The sequence below is a fragment of the Lissotriton vulgaris genome, chromosome 9 (assembly GCF_964263255.1).
Source record: "Lissotriton vulgaris chromosome 9, aLisVul1.2, whole genome shotgun sequence".
Taxonomy (NCBI): Eukaryota; Metazoa; Chordata; class Amphibia; order Caudata; family Salamandridae; genus Lissotriton; species Lissotriton vulgaris.
Window position 1 is genome coordinate 1,057,113,869 of NC_141697.1, and position 18,612 is coordinate 1,057,132,480.

The following is an 18,612-nucleotide window of genomic DNA, read 5'->3' on the forward strand; positions in this document are numbered from 1 at the left end:
ACTGAAATAATATCGAGGGACAAAATATCGACTTCCAAAAATATCGTGGACAAAATATCGACAGTCAAAATATCGAGTTTGTATCTACAAACAGGTAAGTACAAAAATATCGACTACAAAATATCGTTTACAATAATATAGTTATAAAAAATATCGACTTTGTTAAAAACAGTGTTTAATTAAATTAATATTAAAATTTAATTACTAAAATATACTTAAAAATACTTAAATTAAATTATAATAATTAAATAATAAATGAAATTAATAAAAATAATTTTTTACAATCATATTTGTAAAAACATATATATATAATAACATACTATAATTAAATAAGATACTATTATATTACCGTACAATACCAGAAGTGTAAAAAATACTATTCCCACTCCAAAGAGTATCGACGGTCACATTATCGATTTGCAAAAATATCGTTTAAAAACTGAAAACTGACCCTGAACCCTAAAAATATCCCTTTACCCAAAAACCCAAAACTGACCCTGAACCCTAAAAATACCCCTTTACCCTAAAACTGAAAACTGACCCTGAACCCTAAAAATGCCCCTTTACCCAGAAACTGAAAACTGACCCTGAACCCTAAAAATACCCCTTTACCCAAAAACTGAAAACTGACCCTGAACCCTAAAAATGCCCCTTTACCCAAAAACTAAAAACTGACCCTGAACCCTAAAAATACCCCTTTACCCTAAAACTGAAAACTGACCCAAAACCCTAAAAATGCCCCTTTACCCAAAAACTGAAAACTGACCCTGAACCCTAAAAATACTCCTTTACCCAAAATGTATCAATATTATTTAATTACCAATTAATTATTAATTAACAATAACAATAAAGTAAATATATTAGCACATTAGCTGTAATTATTTTAATAATTAATATTATTTTTCCCAATTAATTACTTAACAATAACACAAAATTATATATATTAAAATGTACTCTAATTAATGTAATTAACTAATTACAATTAATTAATTACCAATTAATTACTAATACAAAATATGTACAAAATTATATTAATTAATTAACTAATTAATATTAATTAATTATCAATTAATTATTAATTAAAAATATTTACAAACATGTAATAATTAATTAATTATTATTAAATTACTTCCCACCCTATTCCCCTATAAACCCACAACCCGCTACAGAATTACATTACGCAATTATTATAAAAACAAAATTCATTTAATAAAATATTTTATAACATTAATACACACTTTTCACACATATTATTACATAAAAATACACTATAAAATATTATATATTATTAAAAATTCGATATTTTTGCTATCTATATTGTATACAGTCGATATTACTTCACTTACCTGAAAAACGATATTTTTGTAGTCGATATTATGTCCAGTCGATATTTTGTCCAGTCTATATTTAAAACTCGATATTATGTCCAGTCGATATTTTGGAGTCGATATTTTGTCTGTGCACCCTCCTAAATCACCACTGAAGTCTGAAGAGAGCGGCGTGGGTGACGCTGCACCCTTGCTTGCATCATTCGGGAGCGGAAGAAAGTATTCTCCCCTCTCATTGGGTAAAGCAAAACTTATCACATCTCCACGAGCTTGGATCTGCTCTGACAACTGAGTCAACTTCAGCATCGCCGCTCCGGAGAAAGAGTCTGCATCACCAATTGCTGCCACATGAGCCACAAGGAGTCCAACTTATCCGAGCAGAACAGGACTCACAGGTGCTTGAGCTGAAAGCACTCGCTGCACCACTGAACTCTTATGTGCTGTAAGTGCGAGTAAGACATGAACTGGGCTGGTTGGACCCCGGAAAACTCTGGTGCTAATGGTGCTGAGGCACCTTAGACACTGTTGACTGAAACCTGAAGAGTCAAAGGGTAACTCTTGAGTACGGCCTGATAGTGAGTATTTTCTGGATGTGGCCACCAGTGAACAGGGAATAACTGCGTACATGGTACATGAAGGAGGGTAGGACAGGGATTTGCCTGACAACTACCAGAGCCCTGACCTCAAAGGGGTTGTGTTGTTGCTTCTAAATATCGTATTCCTTTGCAGCTGTAGAGTTAGAAATAAAAATACTACTTTTTCATATAAAAGCATGTATTTGACTGGACATTGAATTAATGTTTGCAGTATTTGCACTTTCAGTTATGATTCATGTCCACTGACCCTGTATCTGCATCTCTCACAGTCTCACCTCCCCCGAGGGGTCTTGACAGCTAGACCACAGCTACCACTGAGAGTTAAGTGCAGAAAGAGTACTTGGCCCAGTTGCTCTGGACCCATAGTAGGTCAGTTCCTGGGACATCAGGAATAAAAGGCCTCAATCACCACAGTTAGGCCCAGTAACACCTGCATGCTCCTTGGCCATCTGAAAGAGGTTCTGACATCTGCTATGACTACTTGGATGGATTTTGATCTCTGACTAAGGCTCAAAACTACCAATTTAGTAGCATCTCAATGACAGTGAAGCAGACTTTGACCCACAGTAATGACAGAAAGGAGTAGGTTTGCAAACCATGAAGGTTTATTAACAAATTGATAAAGATACAATCACAAATCGAAACAGCTTAATCTTAAATAGATAATCACCTGAATACAGCATATGTGATAATAATCTAGACAGGTCAAACAGCAAATGCAAAAGCAAGTTATTAAAAGACAGCGTATGCAAACTTAGATAAATTCTACCCCCTTAAGGGAAGACTCCCTAACGCAGTGGTGGCTCCCCCTCTAAGGCAGGGAAGCATTGCCCCTCTGCTGCAAAGCAGTAAAATAAAGACTAAATACAATGATAATAACTCAAGGTTATTATCATTGTATTTGTTCCTGCTGCGCAGCTTTACCGGGTGGGCGGGGCTGCTCTGCTCTCAGAGTTTGCTTTGCCCACCCCAAATGCGCAGTGAATGTTTGGCCGGCCTTCTGGAGCAGGCCAAAGCAGTCATGCGCACTCCGCATGTTCTCCATGCAGGCTGCATCACAGCCTGCGTGGAGAACATGCCTAGGCCCCATTCTCTGGCTGAGCGTCAATCCACAGCGCTCGCTGCATTGCGGCATTGTGATTGGCTTAGGGGAGGGAGCCTGGCTGCTTCCTCTTCCAGCCCTTAGAGACTGAGAGGACGTGCGGTGCGGGAGAGCGGTGAGAAGGTAAGTGTTTTTATTTTTCATATTTACATCTCATTCTCCCCTGTGCACCCCCCACCCCACCACCCGCCCGCCACGCCACTCCCGATCAGTGCTGGTTGCTACTGCACTAACGCGAGGCTAAGGTGCAGGCAAATCGGGTAATTTTGAAGTAGCAGGTGTCAGCAAATATAGCATCGCAAATAGAACCAAATGAAGGGGTCGATCAAGAAAGAGAGAAATGTACTTGCTGTAGAAAGTGTTTCTATGAACAGAAAAGTAAGGAGCATGACATCTTGAGAGAGAGAAAGGAAAATCCACCTTCAAAGTTGGACACGGACAAGTTTAACTAACTAGGGCCAGAGTCACACAATTAAAACACCTAAGTTCTCACAAAGTAAGAACCAATGAAATCCAAATATTCATAGTGAGTTCAGTGTTGGACTCTTTCACATGATTAGGCAACAAGCAGCTCCAGTCCAACGCCTTAGGCGATATGAGACTAATAAAGGGCTTCTTCTTCTTCTCTGACTCCTTTCTTTCCCAGGTGCAGAAACTAACATTCAAATAATTAATTACATAAAGTTCAATAACAGCATTTGAAACCAACAAGATCACTATAGTTCCTGGAGCCTCAAATGAACAGAAATATAAGGAACAAGGCAACTTGAGAGAGGGAAATGAACGTTCTTCTGCAAAAGTGGACAAGTCTACCTGACTAGGGTCTGAGTCACACAAATAAAACATGACATTACACATAAAGACACATTACACAAATCCTCACAGAGTAAGAACCAATACAATCAAAACATTCACAGTGTGGGCTTCTTTTATCATGATAAGGCAGCTAGCAGATCCTGTCCCACAGCCCCTGGAAATATCAGACAAAGGGAGATCTTCTTCTCCTCGGACTCCCTTCCTTCCCAGGTGCAAAAACAAATAATTAGTTGCATAAAGTTTCAATAAAAACATTTCAGACTAACAAGATCCCAGTAGCTTCTGGAGTCTGAAATGAAAGAAAGACTATGCTCAGCAAGCAAGAATACAACATTTCATTAAAATGGAGTCGTCATTCTGAGGCTGAATTAATATGAATGTACATTAGTTTTAGTTAATCGTTAATATAAAAAGCACTCGTTATAGTCAATCCAAATGCAAAATCATCTTACATGTTAGCATGTCATTAAAAATAGTGACTTTGTATCACCACAAGGAGCATAGCCAGTGATCCAGGAGCGGATGAATCTAAGGCTCTGGGTTGCACATGATAGTGGGGTGGTCCCTTGTCATCCAAGGTCATATATAGTGAAGTATAAGGTGCACTATACAGAGAGCCCTAAATTCAATCAATTTCTTAAACTTCTTTCAATGGATGTTCTGCCATAATATCAAGTCTTAAATATCGTTCTGACAAGATATCGTACTCAGATTATCAACTATCACAATATTATAAACTGAAGTATATACACAGGTGCTACAGATTTATTATTCTTAACCCTGAAAATATGTACCTTGAAGATATACCTCATCATCATCAAGGTAGGGAGATGTGGAGTTAAGAATGATAAATCTATACTGACCCAAGATAGACTTAAATTCACAATATTGTAGTAGTTGATATACTGGATTCAGTTTCATTGCGCAACAATATTTTGTCACTCATATTGTGACATACATCTCAGCTAATGCAGACTTCACATGGAAGAGACACCTGCTCCTGCTACTTATCTGTTGCAGGCAACAGCTGAACTGCATTTTGAACGATCTGCAGAAATTGATGGCATAGGTAGGTAGGCCTTTATGAAGACTGCTGACTCGAGTGATGACTAAAGCCACAGAGACCCCACCAAGAAAAGAGAGCTATTGAAGCCCCTGTTACATATTTGATTACCAAAGGCGCACAGGACAAGTAGGAGTCCATGTACTCAGGGACAGTCGAGACAGAACTAGTCAAGATACCTACTGCCTTTGGCAACATGTCCCATGTCCATATCTCTGGTGAGGTGGCAACAATGACTGCTTCTGAACTTAGAACTAACAAGCTACAAGACGTTACTTTCTTCCCTTTGTTTTTTGGAAACAGAGAACAAATGATGCGAAAGCTGAATGTGAGTGATGATTTGGACTAATATTTCAATCTGATCATAAGGTGTGCACCATGGTCATAGTTATATTCAGTGACCCGAACCTTGCGGTTGACGTTGGAAGTGGTTAAATGTAAAAAATTAAGAAATTAGACAACTATGGCAAATAGCGACAAGGATAACTTGATGTCACAGTCCTATACATTCAATTTAGCAGGATAAAAAACTGTATTCTGAATAGTTGTTTATGGGGTTTGTTCAGTCGAGTGACAGTTCTTTAATACAGAAGGAATTGTGTCACAATTTAAATCAGAACAGCCTTTTTTCCCAGTCTAGCAGACCTGTTTCTAGTTTCTAGGAGGCTTTATCCAAACCTCAACAGAGCCAGAAAGTTTTTATATATTGCTCGTGGGACTAGGATCCACACAAACCACAGGATTTAATAGATTGAATCCTATTATAGAAAGTGTCCTTTATAAAGTACTGAGATTTCTTAGCTTTGTGTCAAAATCGGCTGGCCGACAGTAGTCATGAGTTAAAGTTTGGAATTGCAGCATTTTGCCGAAGGTATTATGTTCATTGTGGCTGACTGTATGTATAGGCTCTTTTTTCCTCTAACTTTAGTCCAGAAGACTACCTCAAGGAGTCAAAAAATAAATTTCGGGTAGATTTAAAACACAATGGGCCTCATTACAAGTAATGGTCTAATAACACAGAGTTACTTATTTATCCGGCACGATTAATAGCACCTATTATGGGTTTCTAGGGAAACGGATGCGGATTTTGTTGATCAGTGCACCAAAATCCGCATGTTTCGGTAATTACCATATGGTTGTCCCCTGTTAAAATTCAGCAGGTTTGACCTGCTGACATTTAACAAAGTTTGAGGCTAAGGCATCTGATAATTATCGGAGGCATTAAATACTTTCAAAATCTTAAATCCAACCTATGTGTAAATTATTGGTGGCTGTTAGAAATGTGATTTCTGGTTGGCTAGGGCTAGCGCCTAAGCCAGGCAGAAACCACCACTCTAGTCAGGGCAAGGGAGTGACACGCTGAAGATAACCCCCTGCTCACCACCTTGGTATATTGGCACGATCAGTCAGGCGTAATCCAGAGGCAATATGTGAAGCATTTGTACAACACACTCACACAGCTGCGACACACTAGGCACACCACAAAAGAAACTCCACAGAAGGTTATATAAACAAATAGCCTTTGTATTACTCATAAAACACATTAGAACGCAATCACATATATACACTGTGCCACCTGGCACTAGGTATTACTTTACAGGGATTATATACACTACAGGGCCAATCGGGCCATAACATCACCACTCACAGTTAGTGGAAAAAAAACAATACCAACTGGTAAAGGCACACTTAGCATAAACATATTAGGCCAACATCCTAATTAGCAACAGTGCACTAAATCAATAGCACAACTAGTCACTACTGGCAGAGGCTGTCCCTAACGGCCCACATTAAGCATATATCATGATCAGCAGTGTACCTTAGCACCCCCTAATAGAGAGCAACCCTCAATTACTGGGAATGCAGTCCACAGCACCATCACATCAGGATTGGTAAGCATATCACAATAGGTACACAGAATTAGCAGGGCATCGCACAGGGAGATATCATGCTCAGAGAATCTCTGGAGCACATCTAATCCCAGTATGTCCACCTCAGTCATCTGCAGGTCACCCTTACTGAAAATCTAGGATGTAGTCCATCCAACGTAATCCAAACTACATGGGATCCTCACCAGCAACGTTCCCTTACAACAGGACAACATCTGCCCATTAGACAACTTCAGTTACTGGCACCGAAGTGTGTGCACCTCTATCTCATCTCCGCTACCACAGTGCTTCAGCGCTTAGTGTGTGGTTTGCGTGGGCCACTATTTGAACCACTTGCATCCTCGTTTGGGAGAGATTTCTTTCTTGGTCTCCCCAAGGATCACAGGCGCCCTCACCTGACCTGTTGCGCCAAGGGAGAATGACAGCAGCTCCCTGGGTCCCCGCGGGGCTGCCGTGCACCAACCTTGCTTCTCTGTGCTTTACTCCAGAGAACTTGCTCGACCAGCACTCCTGTTTGGGCAGCCCGCCAGCTCGCGGTGCCGTCCCTGATGTTCACCTTCACCTCGGCACGTAAAGACTCCAGTCGGGTCTCACAGGCCAAACCCAAGGCATGGAGCGACTTCTCTCTGCTCGTGAAGACTCCTATCGGGTCTCGCCGGCCGGGGGCCAAGTGTAGAGCGTAGTCTCTACCCCTCGCACTGGCCTGGGGATAAAAGGGGCACAGCTTCCTCCAATCGGGAGCGCACACGGAGCTAAGCCCTGAGGCACACCACATGGCAATGAGAAGGATTTCTGGATGTGAAATTATTATACACAGTAGCAAATTGTTCCATCTCTGACAGAGAGGATTTCAGGAGGGCAAGCGCTGCTTTCCTGATTCCAATAAAATGGAGACAGTCAACAAATTGTGATTGACCGTATCCAATGTGGTGGAGAGATCTAACAAAATCAGATCTGCATTGACGCCTTTGTCCAGAGTAGCTCCTAAATATTTGTATGCAACAATCAGGGCTGATTCAGTGCTGTGTTCACTCCTGAACCTAAAATGAGGCGAGTCAAGGAGATGATTATAATTTCATAAACAAAGCCAGTTCTTTGCTTATAGCCTTTTTACCAATTTTGGCTGGAAAGGCGAGGTGTAATATTGGCCAAAAATTGCTGGAACCAATGGACTGAGATTGGATTTCTTCTGTAAAATCTAAGGATAAACATTTGGTTGAACATTTCGTTGAAGAAGTTAACCAGATGTCTTGATATAATCTCAGGGACTAATTGAATTACTTTAGGAGGACTGGTTCTAGAAGGGATCTAGATTTTATGGATTTAAATAGGCTCAGTACCTGATCGTCCGTGAGCAATGGAAATGAAGAGAGTAAAGATGTGCTAGTGGTAGAGCAGAGTTTCCACGATGACCTGGAGGTGAGTCCCCGATTTCTAGCTCAGGCGATAATTTCGGTTGAGGATATGGCCTGATGCCTATATCTGATAAAGATATTATAGATAGCCTCTACCTTTCCCTGAAAAAAAGTGGCTAGAGTGTTACACGAGGACTGATTGCTGTTGGTATTGTTTTATCTGGAATATTGGCAAGTTTTTTTTATTGTTTTAAATAACTCTTTGGTGGAGTTTTTAGAAGTTTCTATATTCTGGATAACGTAAGAGGATTTGTATTCATAATGTTTTTGTTTGTCAATAACTTTTTCAATCGGATCGTAATTTTGCCTCCATCTGCGCTCCTGTCAGCAGCAGACTTGTTTAAGGCATCTAAGATTCACCGAAAACCACGGTTGTGATGAAGTGGTTCTCTGATTGGTGATCACACTTTCAAGAGCTAGCTGATTTATTGCTGCATCTAACCAAAAGTGACAGAGTCAAGATTTTTGGAGACTGTAGGCATGGAGAGGCTAGAGGTGCATCTAGTAGGGTGGAGTCAATTTTGTTCCAAGGTCGGTTTTACATGGCTGATTAAGAGGTAATACCCATGGTGGTTCTGGCTGGAATCTTTAACAGAAACATAACTGCCATGTGGTTAGACCAGGTAAGAGCAGGAAATCAGTAGGAGAAACAAAGGTGTTATCTGATCAAATTCCATCTAACAGATGGCCAGCCACATGAGTCGTGGAGTTGGCCAGTTGAACTAGGCCGAAACTGCTCATCATGTCCATCAGTAATTCTGAGTCCTTGCCCTGAGAGTTCTCTAAATGTAAGTTAAAATCTCTGAGGACTGTATAGCCTTCTAAGTTAACTTTAGATTCTAGTAGGTGGCTAAAAGCTTCAGTATATTATAATCTCATACTGGGTGGGCAATAGATCAACAGACCTTTGACGGTGACTTTGTTATTGAGCTCAATTTTAAATGAAAGTGCCACTCAAATAAGGGGGGCACAGCTGAAAAAGTGGCTGTTAAATGGCTGTGATAAATTATACTGAGTACACCACCTCTCTTAGCTGTTCATTGGAGCCTTAGGGTGGTATACCCATCAGAATTGGACAAACCAGTTCAGGGCCCGAAGTGGCATCTGCCCAGGTTTCCATGATTAATGCTAAGTCTAGGTTTCAGAACCGAAGAAAATAAATAAAAAAACTCAAGTGTGTTTAGCACAAGGGCTCTGGCATTAATTAAAGTGCAGCATTTTATTTGCTGAGATATAAGTATGTTGGTATTTAAAAGATTTAACAATTTGTCTCTGCCAATTTTAAGATTGGTTAAAGTGTGATTACAACCTTGACACTTCAGAGTGTCCGTAAAATTAAGGGGATCAAGAATGGAACAATAGCAGTTCTTACCTGAAGAATAGAGCTTCAGTAAGTCTTCCCTTATGTAGCTAAGTAAAGTATTGGGTCGGGGACACCGGCAGCGGGGCTGGCTCTGGGCACTGCCCTGGCACAGGCGGGTTTCCCTTTGGCGTACCTTCGATGTGTCAGCGGCGCATCGGGCTGTTGCCTGCAACATATTGGCTCCCTGCTACCTGATTGGTTCCCTTCTCTAGGTCAGCGCGCAAAGCAGGAACCAATAAAAACAAACACCCTCGACAATAAAGTGCAACGGCCATGACAGGGGTATTTAAAAGCCCAGTTTTAAAATGAAAAAGTTGTGCAATAAGTCAGTGGAAAAGACAGATGGCCTTATTACGAGTTTGGTGGTCCCGAGGACCGCCGCATCGGCGTGGGTGGTCTGAGCACCGTGTGCTCGGCGGTCTGACCACCATATTACAAGTTGGGTGGATCCGCTTTGCAAAGATCGCCGCTGAACCACCGAGACCGCCAGCAGACTTCCAGGCTTGCGGTCGGGAAAAGGTAGTCGCCAAAGGGCGGTACAGTGGAGCTCGACCCCTGTACGTATTACGAGTAGTCTGTTCCACAGGCAAACCATAGCGGTCCAACCGCCAGCTTCAAGGTGGCAGTGAAGAGGGATTTGGGGTGCGTACTCACTCCTTTCTTCTGCCAGGCAGATTCCAATGTGGATCCCTATATTCAGGTCCCCCTTCACAGCAGTAGCTTCAACCCTAGGATTACGACCCTGTGTGTGGCAATCTACAGGTGATTTCTTTTCATACCATATACCCATTACTAGGACTGCCCACATATGGGCTGAACACCGGTAATGGGTATATGGTATTGTCCCACATATTATCAAATAAAGGGAGAGAGGGACTGGGAGCTAATCAAGGTCCAGTAACCGTGCTTCAAAAGATGATATCTAAGTCAACAAAGGGGGGTTACTGTTCCTGGTAAGACACTAAGAGTAATGAGAGAAAGGAGGCGAGAGAGTAGATAACTAGGTAGTGCACCAATTCTTAGAGGACAGTCAACAAGAATGTCTCTTTTTACCCTCACACATCTCTAGGGATGTCATGTTTCATCATCAGGCGGGTGCTCCACGTCAGGCCAAGGCTCCAATGCCCTAAGAGTCCCCCTCAGGGTCACTTTAGTGGTGATCTTTTTTATTTCGCCATTTGATAAGTGTGCGAGTGTTCTAGTGGGGTAGTGAGAAGTGAGTGTGAAACTAAATAATTAAAACTGTCTAGGGGATATCCCAATGATTTTAATATGCTGATTCCCTTGTCAGAGTAAAAAACCCATAGGTTAGCGTTATTTATTGAGTAATGATGACCCCCCTAGTAGCTAAAAAAGAAGGTCGACATGTTTCGTGCCCAGAAAATGGTCAAACTGATCCTTGGCACTTCATCAGGATCAAAATGAATATGAGTTAATAGTGAGTCAATCCCACTCTTAGACTCAGAATGAGCGACCCCCCTCTCTTTTTGAAGGGTTGCATCTGCTCGCGATAATTATCATCGTTGGTTCGACCTAGATAGCTGGGAGAGAGGAAAGGAGAGTAGAGAGATGGTACATAGACAAACATGTAAAATAAACATATTAGATGGTGTTAAGCAGGATCATGTCCAGTTGGTTCACAGACATCAGACAAAGACTCACTGGTCATTAAAAAATTATTAAAAAGAACAACACATAATATCACTGTCAAACACCATCGTTTGTTTTAAGGTCATCGCGCCTCTCATGTACTTTATGAACATCTTATATACTGTGATATAATTGTCCTTGCCAAATGTCCCTTGTATGTTAGTTTCACTTCTGTGACGTGGTGCTATTCGTAGTTATGTGAGAAAGCCATGAAGATAATAGTCAGACATACTACATAGTCTTACCTAATTCTTCAAGTAATCGATCTTCATTAGCTAGTGCACAGTGACCCACACCGTTACGGACTGTCAATATCAAGGGGGAACAGGGAAGAAAGAAAAGGCATGTTTAAAAGCCGAGACCATTGTTAGCATGAGTCGCGGTCCCATTGTTATTACCTTCAGTAGGTAGACAGAACTACTTAAGGTTTTGCCGAGTGCGCTTCTCGCTGCACCTACCTTCGACCATGCGTGCCTGAATGGTGGCCACACAGTTGAGCGGCTTCTATCATGTAGATTTTGTCCCCGTTGCCTAACGTCCGGTTGGCTGAAATTCAGTGGGCGTGTCCTGTGCCGTTGTGCATGTCCAGAGGCCAAATTGGAGTGGTAAACAGTGTTACAAGCAACTCCAAAAAAAGGTTTGGGTTTTGCCAAAAAATAAGGTTTGGGATGATAAATATAATGAAGATTTGTTAGTGGTGTGGTTAGCCTGTGAATGAGTTTGATGTTCACATAAGCAAGTGTGTCATCAAGGTACTTTCTCTCCTCCTTTCTCTTGACACTCTTAGGGCCAGATGTAGGTAATCTCAATTTACCTATTCTTGAATACAGAATCATACCAATTCGGTATTTAACAATAAGTAAATGGGATGCAGGTAATTTTTCGTTAAAAATTACCGAATCGTTAAGTTTTGGTCATTACCGAATCGGTATTTACCGATTTGGTAATTGTCATTCATTCCTATTGCATTCATTACTGATTCGGTAAAAGGGGGAAACATTGAAGGGTGGCAGGGTGTCACTTTGACACCCTGTTGCACCCCTCAATTGTGTATGGGTGCACATGTGGCACACATACATGCCCTAAGGGCATGTAAGTCTGCCACATCGCACTGTTGGAAAAGCAAAAAAAATGCTTTTTCAAAGGTTTTCATTATTTACCACCAACTTGTAGTTGGTGGTAAATAACGAATCCTTAACTGAGGAATGCACCAACTTGAGTGCTCCCTACATCCTGGATTCGGTATTTTACTGAATCCTTAAATTACCGATTCGGTAAAATACCGAATCCTAAAAAAATGACACTTACATCTAAAAAGCCCAATATCGGTCAGTAACGGCCGAAATTCGGTAATTTCGGCCGTTACTGACCGCTATTGGGCGACCTACATCTGGCCCTATGTGTCTTACCAGGAACAATTGTCCCACATATATCAAGCACGTGAGTGATTATGTTACATATGCAGTCGAAATGCACACAGGTATCGGTAATAGTACACACAACTGCTGAAAAATCACTGCCCCTACACCTCCAGGGTGTGGCCAACTCAAAATACGGTGGTCTTTGTACCACCAGGGCAGTGGGCTGCGGGTGGGGGCGGACGTGGTCCTACGGCAGTCGGATCGCCAAACAAGTAATAAGGCTAAAATATTTTGCAACTTACTGGAGCGTCCGCACTGCTGCCTACAGCATATGGACTCTGAGCTCTTACAGGCTCCGCCCCCTGCTGCCTGATTCGTTCCCTGCTTTAGGTCAGTGCACGAAGCAGGAACCACTAAAAATAAAGACCATTGGGCAATAAAGTTCAACGGCGATGATAGTGGTATTTAAAATCTCAGTTTAAAAATGAAAAAGTTGTGCAATAAGTCAGTGTAAAAGACAAAGTCTAAAGTAAAATATTGCGTCACTTACTTGTGCATAGTTCGGTTAATGGTGGTTAGACTGTTCAGCTGTTGGGAATTGGCATAGTGTAGTTGGTTAGCTCCACATGGTAGGATAGAGGAGGATGGGGAATGTCAGAAGAAGGTGGGAAAGGACATTAAGTAGTGGTGAAAGCCACATGTTCATTCTCAAGGAGGTTGAGGAGAATCTTAGCAGGTTTAGGCTACACAAGCGTACAAGTGAGGAGACAGAGCTTATTGATGTTAGACAGGTTAGATTAGTTAGGCGACGTGTGTGATAAAGAATATCTACTACATCGAAGAGACGGGATGATAAGAAAACTGGAGGTTTGGAAAGTAGGGTTGGTATAGAAGCATAATTAAATCCAAACACTTGCTAACCGAAAGAGGTTCCCCATGACCTTGAAATTACCCTAATAATGAAATACTAGGGTGAGTGAATTGGTGAAGGTTTCCATTCTGCACGTTTATAAATTTATTTTTTGTTACTTTGCAATGCTTATGAGCTTTACAAAGTTTAACATAAAGAAATAACAGGGTACTGGGTCTGGTGGCTTTGTGGACTAATGCATCTACTGTAGGGTCCTCTAGTAGACCTCATGTTCACAGGTTCGAATCCCATTTGGTCATCTCAGCCTTACATCCTTCTGAGGTCGATAAAATGAGTACTGTTGGGTAACAGTAATCATATTTTATTCAGCGCCAAGATACCCTCCAGGGTGGGCATGTGCTTTATAAAAACACGTTATGTCACATCTGCTAAAATTAGATTTGAGGGCGGTGGGATTTCTAGCAAAGTGTGATAGTTAAAAATCGTTGTAGTTCGGTACTTAAATTTCCATATTGATGGCTGCCCTAGCACAGCGAACATACATTTGTCCTTGCAAATAGGAATTTAAACGTTTTGCACCCAGCTGTCTGATTATGTTCTTTTTCAGCATAAGGTGATCTATGGCCCCTCACATTGATCAGGACATTGAGTGGAAGTGATAAAATGAAGTTGGGCAGCTATGCAGGTTTTCTCCCTTGCACAATTCTCCCTTTAGATGCTTCCATTACATATAAGCCGAGGGTGATCTTCTCTGCAAGCCGGTTTTACCTGCTCATTTTTTGTGGGCTCAACAAAGTAAGTGGTTTATAAAGTAGCATTTACCAAAATGTAATGTGAAGCATTAATTTCTGCTTTCTTACTCTGAATAGCCCTGTAATATTCTTCTATTCTGGAAGTTAAACACAAGTGAGGTTCAAATAATAAATATAAGAACTGACGTTTTGATTTATAAAGTGTGACTCTCTCTAGCAAGAAACAGAGCTCTTAATATAGATGTTGGTCCAGGGAGTGGTGGTGGAGGAGGAAGGCCCTTTTATATTCTAAAAAATGCTGGGCCGCAAAATTATTGGGAATATTTCTGACTCCATATATGGTTTTAAACTCTGGAGGTCGACTACTGTGGGGAAAGTGAATAATCTGGCCAACGCAGATCTTTATTTGACAAAAAAAAGCAGTATGTAAAAAGTGACAGAACACATGCACTCGAAAAAGAACCACAACGGCAGATGAGAGAAGGTTTTTAAACACGGGTTAACTAAAAACCCAACCTAAATCAAACAACCAATCTTCTAAAACATGAACTTTTTTGGGACTTTTTCGAGAACAACAGTTTTATCAATTAATGACTGCCAAAGATTTTAGTTGAATAAATTGCGATTAAATTCAAATTTATTAGAATTGTAATAGAGGTCGCAGATCTTTTTATGAGCTGTTGAGTATGCTACATCATAATTAAAAAACAATGCATAGATCAGGGAATGCAACTGGAAAAGCCACAGACTTTCTGGCTATTGTTTGACCTCTCCCTTTGTGCTTAATATAGCATTAATGGCCACTGCCTTGGGCTATACCAGTTGTTGAATGCCCTCCACCTAAGGTATAGGCCCCAGCTCTGAATGTAACAACTGATAAAGCCCGAGGCAGAAAGTCTAGAATGCTTTTAGAGCATTCCACCAAGCGATGGTAGAATGCTCTAAATTAAAGAGGGAGAAACAAAAACATTACATTGGAAGGTTGAAAGAGAAGTCGTTACTGTCCCTCTGTCACCCCATTGTCTTCAGTGGAGCCTGATCATTCCGGTATTCTAAGTGTCTTTATTTATTGAGGATCCAGCTGTACACGTCATCAATGGAATGTCCGAATTGGGCTCCATCTAAAAACTAGGCGTCTTGTTTTTGTACAAGTTATTTTTTATTTATTTTTTTATTAAGAAAAAAGAAAACTGAAAAATAACTATTTTGGAGAGCATTCCTCTGGCATCTTTCAACACCAGCACCAGAAATATAAATGTCTTCAAAGTTCTGCCATGGGATACAATGATGAAGTGTAATCCATTCTCGATGCACCTGTGTGCGTGTCCTTCAGCTCGAAGATAGTGCGTCCCTGCCACATAAATGGATTTCATTGTTGTAAATGATCCTTTCATGATCTATACACCACATAGTGTACCTCACCAGGGATCTGACTGCCACTTTATTCCTTGTTGTATTCTGCAGACATTGATGAATGTGAAACTGGCGTACACCGCTGTGGAGAGGGACAGGTGTGTCACAATCTTCCAGGAACGTACCACTGTGACTGCAAGAGGGGGTATCAAGCGGATGCGTTCAGCAGGATATGCATTGGTAAGTAAGACAGGAGGGTGGGTTGGATGCTTGGTGGGAGATCTCTGATTGATGATCTGTTAAACCAAATACGATTTGGCAATATTATTTAATGTCTAGGGTTTTTTCCTTTCCCAGCTGCTAAATGAGGAAGCACTTGTAAAGCACGTTTATTTCATGACCAATCATATTTCCAGTACCTTCCATATTCCTCTCTGTCATAATTGAGCTGATTCCACAGATTTTGATACATTGACGCTTTCTAATTTAGTCCATCAATTCCCTTCAGACAATTTACCTTGCTTTCCCCAGGTGGGCTAAATTCATCTTCCTGGAGGTCACAGGGGTATTCATCGTAGCAACGCATGACAAGCCAAATCTATGTTATTAAGTTATATCAGCACTGTACCCCAATTAAAGTACACGCTCAGAATATATGAAGTCCTTGGCTCTGCGGTTTTGCACTGTACACATCAATCTACGACACCGTCAGAATATCCTACCATCTCTCTCTCTCTGTTGCAATCCATTCTTTTCACAGTGAATGCATTTTGCTTGTTTTGCTGACAGATATAAATGAATGTTGGAATTATCCAGGACAGCTCTGTCAACACACCTGTGAGAATACCCCAGGGTCCTACCGCTGCTCATGTTCTTCTGGCTTTCGGTTAGCCTTCGACGGGAAACATTGTGAAGGTACTGTTCTTAATTTACCTGCTTTGCCTTGTTGTTAATACAGATCCAATGTTGGGGAAGTGGTTAGCATGCCTATTCAGCCCAAGGGTAGAGGGTCTTACATTACACAGGCCTTCCATCATAGGGGGCTATTCTCCAATCATGTTGGATTGTGTATTATGGCTAATATAAAATCAGGTGATACTTTTGGCTCAGCCTTTAGTGTGTAGGTGTTCTGTTCACTTCTCCAATAGAAACAAGACAAGTGACACTAATTGAATCCCTTGTGACTCTTTTGTAAGAGACAAGTCATTCAGTGATGGGATTTTAGAAACACATTGCCCCAGTGGAGTTGCTACTTAAAGAACTATGAATCATCAAAATGTATTCACCCTTGCTTCAATGGTTTGCATATGATTTTTGGCGGGGTGTCTCTGTTTCACCAAAGGCCAGTGTGCACATCCTGTAAATTGTCTGGGGATCTCTCCCGCCCAGGGTGCAGTGATAAAGAAATGGAAGATCCACTTCTTGTGTGTAGGTAGTTCAAACTGTTCAATTAGTTTTATTAATCCATTCCATTATATTATGATGAACATATTATTTTGTCTCCCTGTGTGTTTTGTATGAGTGGTCCTCCATCAGAAGAGTTCTTTCATCGCTTTACTTTAAAGGACGAGTTTTGCTTGCCTTTATCTGCATTATCTTCATCTTCCTGCTGTTTATAGAGCTGAGTCAAATCAAATGGGGAGAAATTGAATACAAGTGTTTATTGCCTATGTCCAGGACACACATGGAGGACAGTGGTTCGCCTTGCTCTCACCCTAGACCTCCTGAGTACTTCATTTGACTGTTGTTATTAATCTAACATCTCGCATCTAAGCGTTGCGCAGTATACTGTCAGTAACGCTGGATTAGACCATGTGTGTTTTTCAAAAGGTTGTAAAGTGGGGCAGAGGCGAAGATCTTCTGGCAAGTCATTCCACAGAGCAACCACTAAGGGGACAGTTTCTCCCCCATCCTTGGAATAAATGATTTGATTTAGACAATGGTCATAATTCTCTTTCCATCTGGTATGGGAGACATTTATTCTGTTTTTAATATACAGACTTGTTTGTGCACAAATGTCAGAGACTTAAACTAAGCGGCTTCTTGCATAAGCAACCAAAACATACCTTCCCGAACAAGAGTTGTACGCTAACTGAAGAGTGTCACTCTAACAGCCCTGGTTTCGTGTCTGCAGTAATACTACACAGAGAAGATGTCAGTTAAATCATACCATTTTAAACAAACAAAACCACTCAAATTCAGCAGGTACATATTTCAGGTAACTATAACTTGTGCCCTAAGGTAACTATAACTCACGCCCTTGACATTCACAGCTAATTACCATGCATATTACATCTCTTGTGGCATGTTCTATGACATAATTAATTTCGCTGCAAAATTTGCAATGACATCAGTAATGACAAGTCGGCATGTCGGGCACGAGTTATCTTAGGATACAAGTTATTTAATGACTTTACTTGTATCACTACATCACTTGGTGGTAATTCCATCGTGATTACCGCCTGAACCAAATCTGTGGCAAGAAGCAACAAAACATGAGCAATATATGAGTAGTGTGTGGGGATGTGACCCACCCCAAAGAAATGCATTCTTGGCTTGGAAGTTGGGCCTGGGGGCTCTGAGTCGTGTTCCTGTGTCTGATTTCCTCATCTTGCACCAAGAATAAAATACAAAACAGTGACCATTGTTGAAAACAGTAGAGAGAGAGAGAGGGACGGAGATATACATCTGCCGGATCAATTTCAGAATGTGAAACCAGATAACCAGGATCAATACCAGTTTTCCTGCTTTTCCCAATTGTGAGAACCCAGGCAAACATTTTATTTGACAGAGCCTCCCTTTTCTTTATTTTCACATATGAGAGCATTTGTAATCACTTGAGTTCAGGATGTGCATTGTACAAGCACCTATCATGTTTGATTTAATAGACTGTAATGTTGCTCCATTTATAATAAGAATTTGGGAAATGTTTTGGCTTTATATAACTACTGACTTGCCTCTTACAGGTAGATTCATCAAAGACCCATTTTGCGAGTCTTTAATAGCGATTCATAAGGAATCGCTATTACAGACTCGCAAAACGGGATTCATGT

General features: G+C 41.0%; 1 protein-coding gene across 2 annotated transcripts in view; it reads left to right on the forward strand.

Annotated features, from left to right (window-relative positions):
* FBLN2 (fibulin 2) overlaps positions 1–18,612 on the forward strand; it is a 632,659-nt gene that overhangs the window by 581,598 nt on the left and 32,449 nt on the right. For both annotated transcript variants that reach the window (XM_086939012.1, XM_086939013.1), the window contains 2 exons: positions 15,671–15,799; positions 16,349–16,474. In XM_086939012.1, the coding sequence (XP_086795138.1) occupies positions 15,671–15,799; positions 16,349–16,474 (255 nt within the window). The remainder of the gene's footprint in view (positions 1–15,670; positions 15,800–16,348; positions 16,475–18,612) is intronic.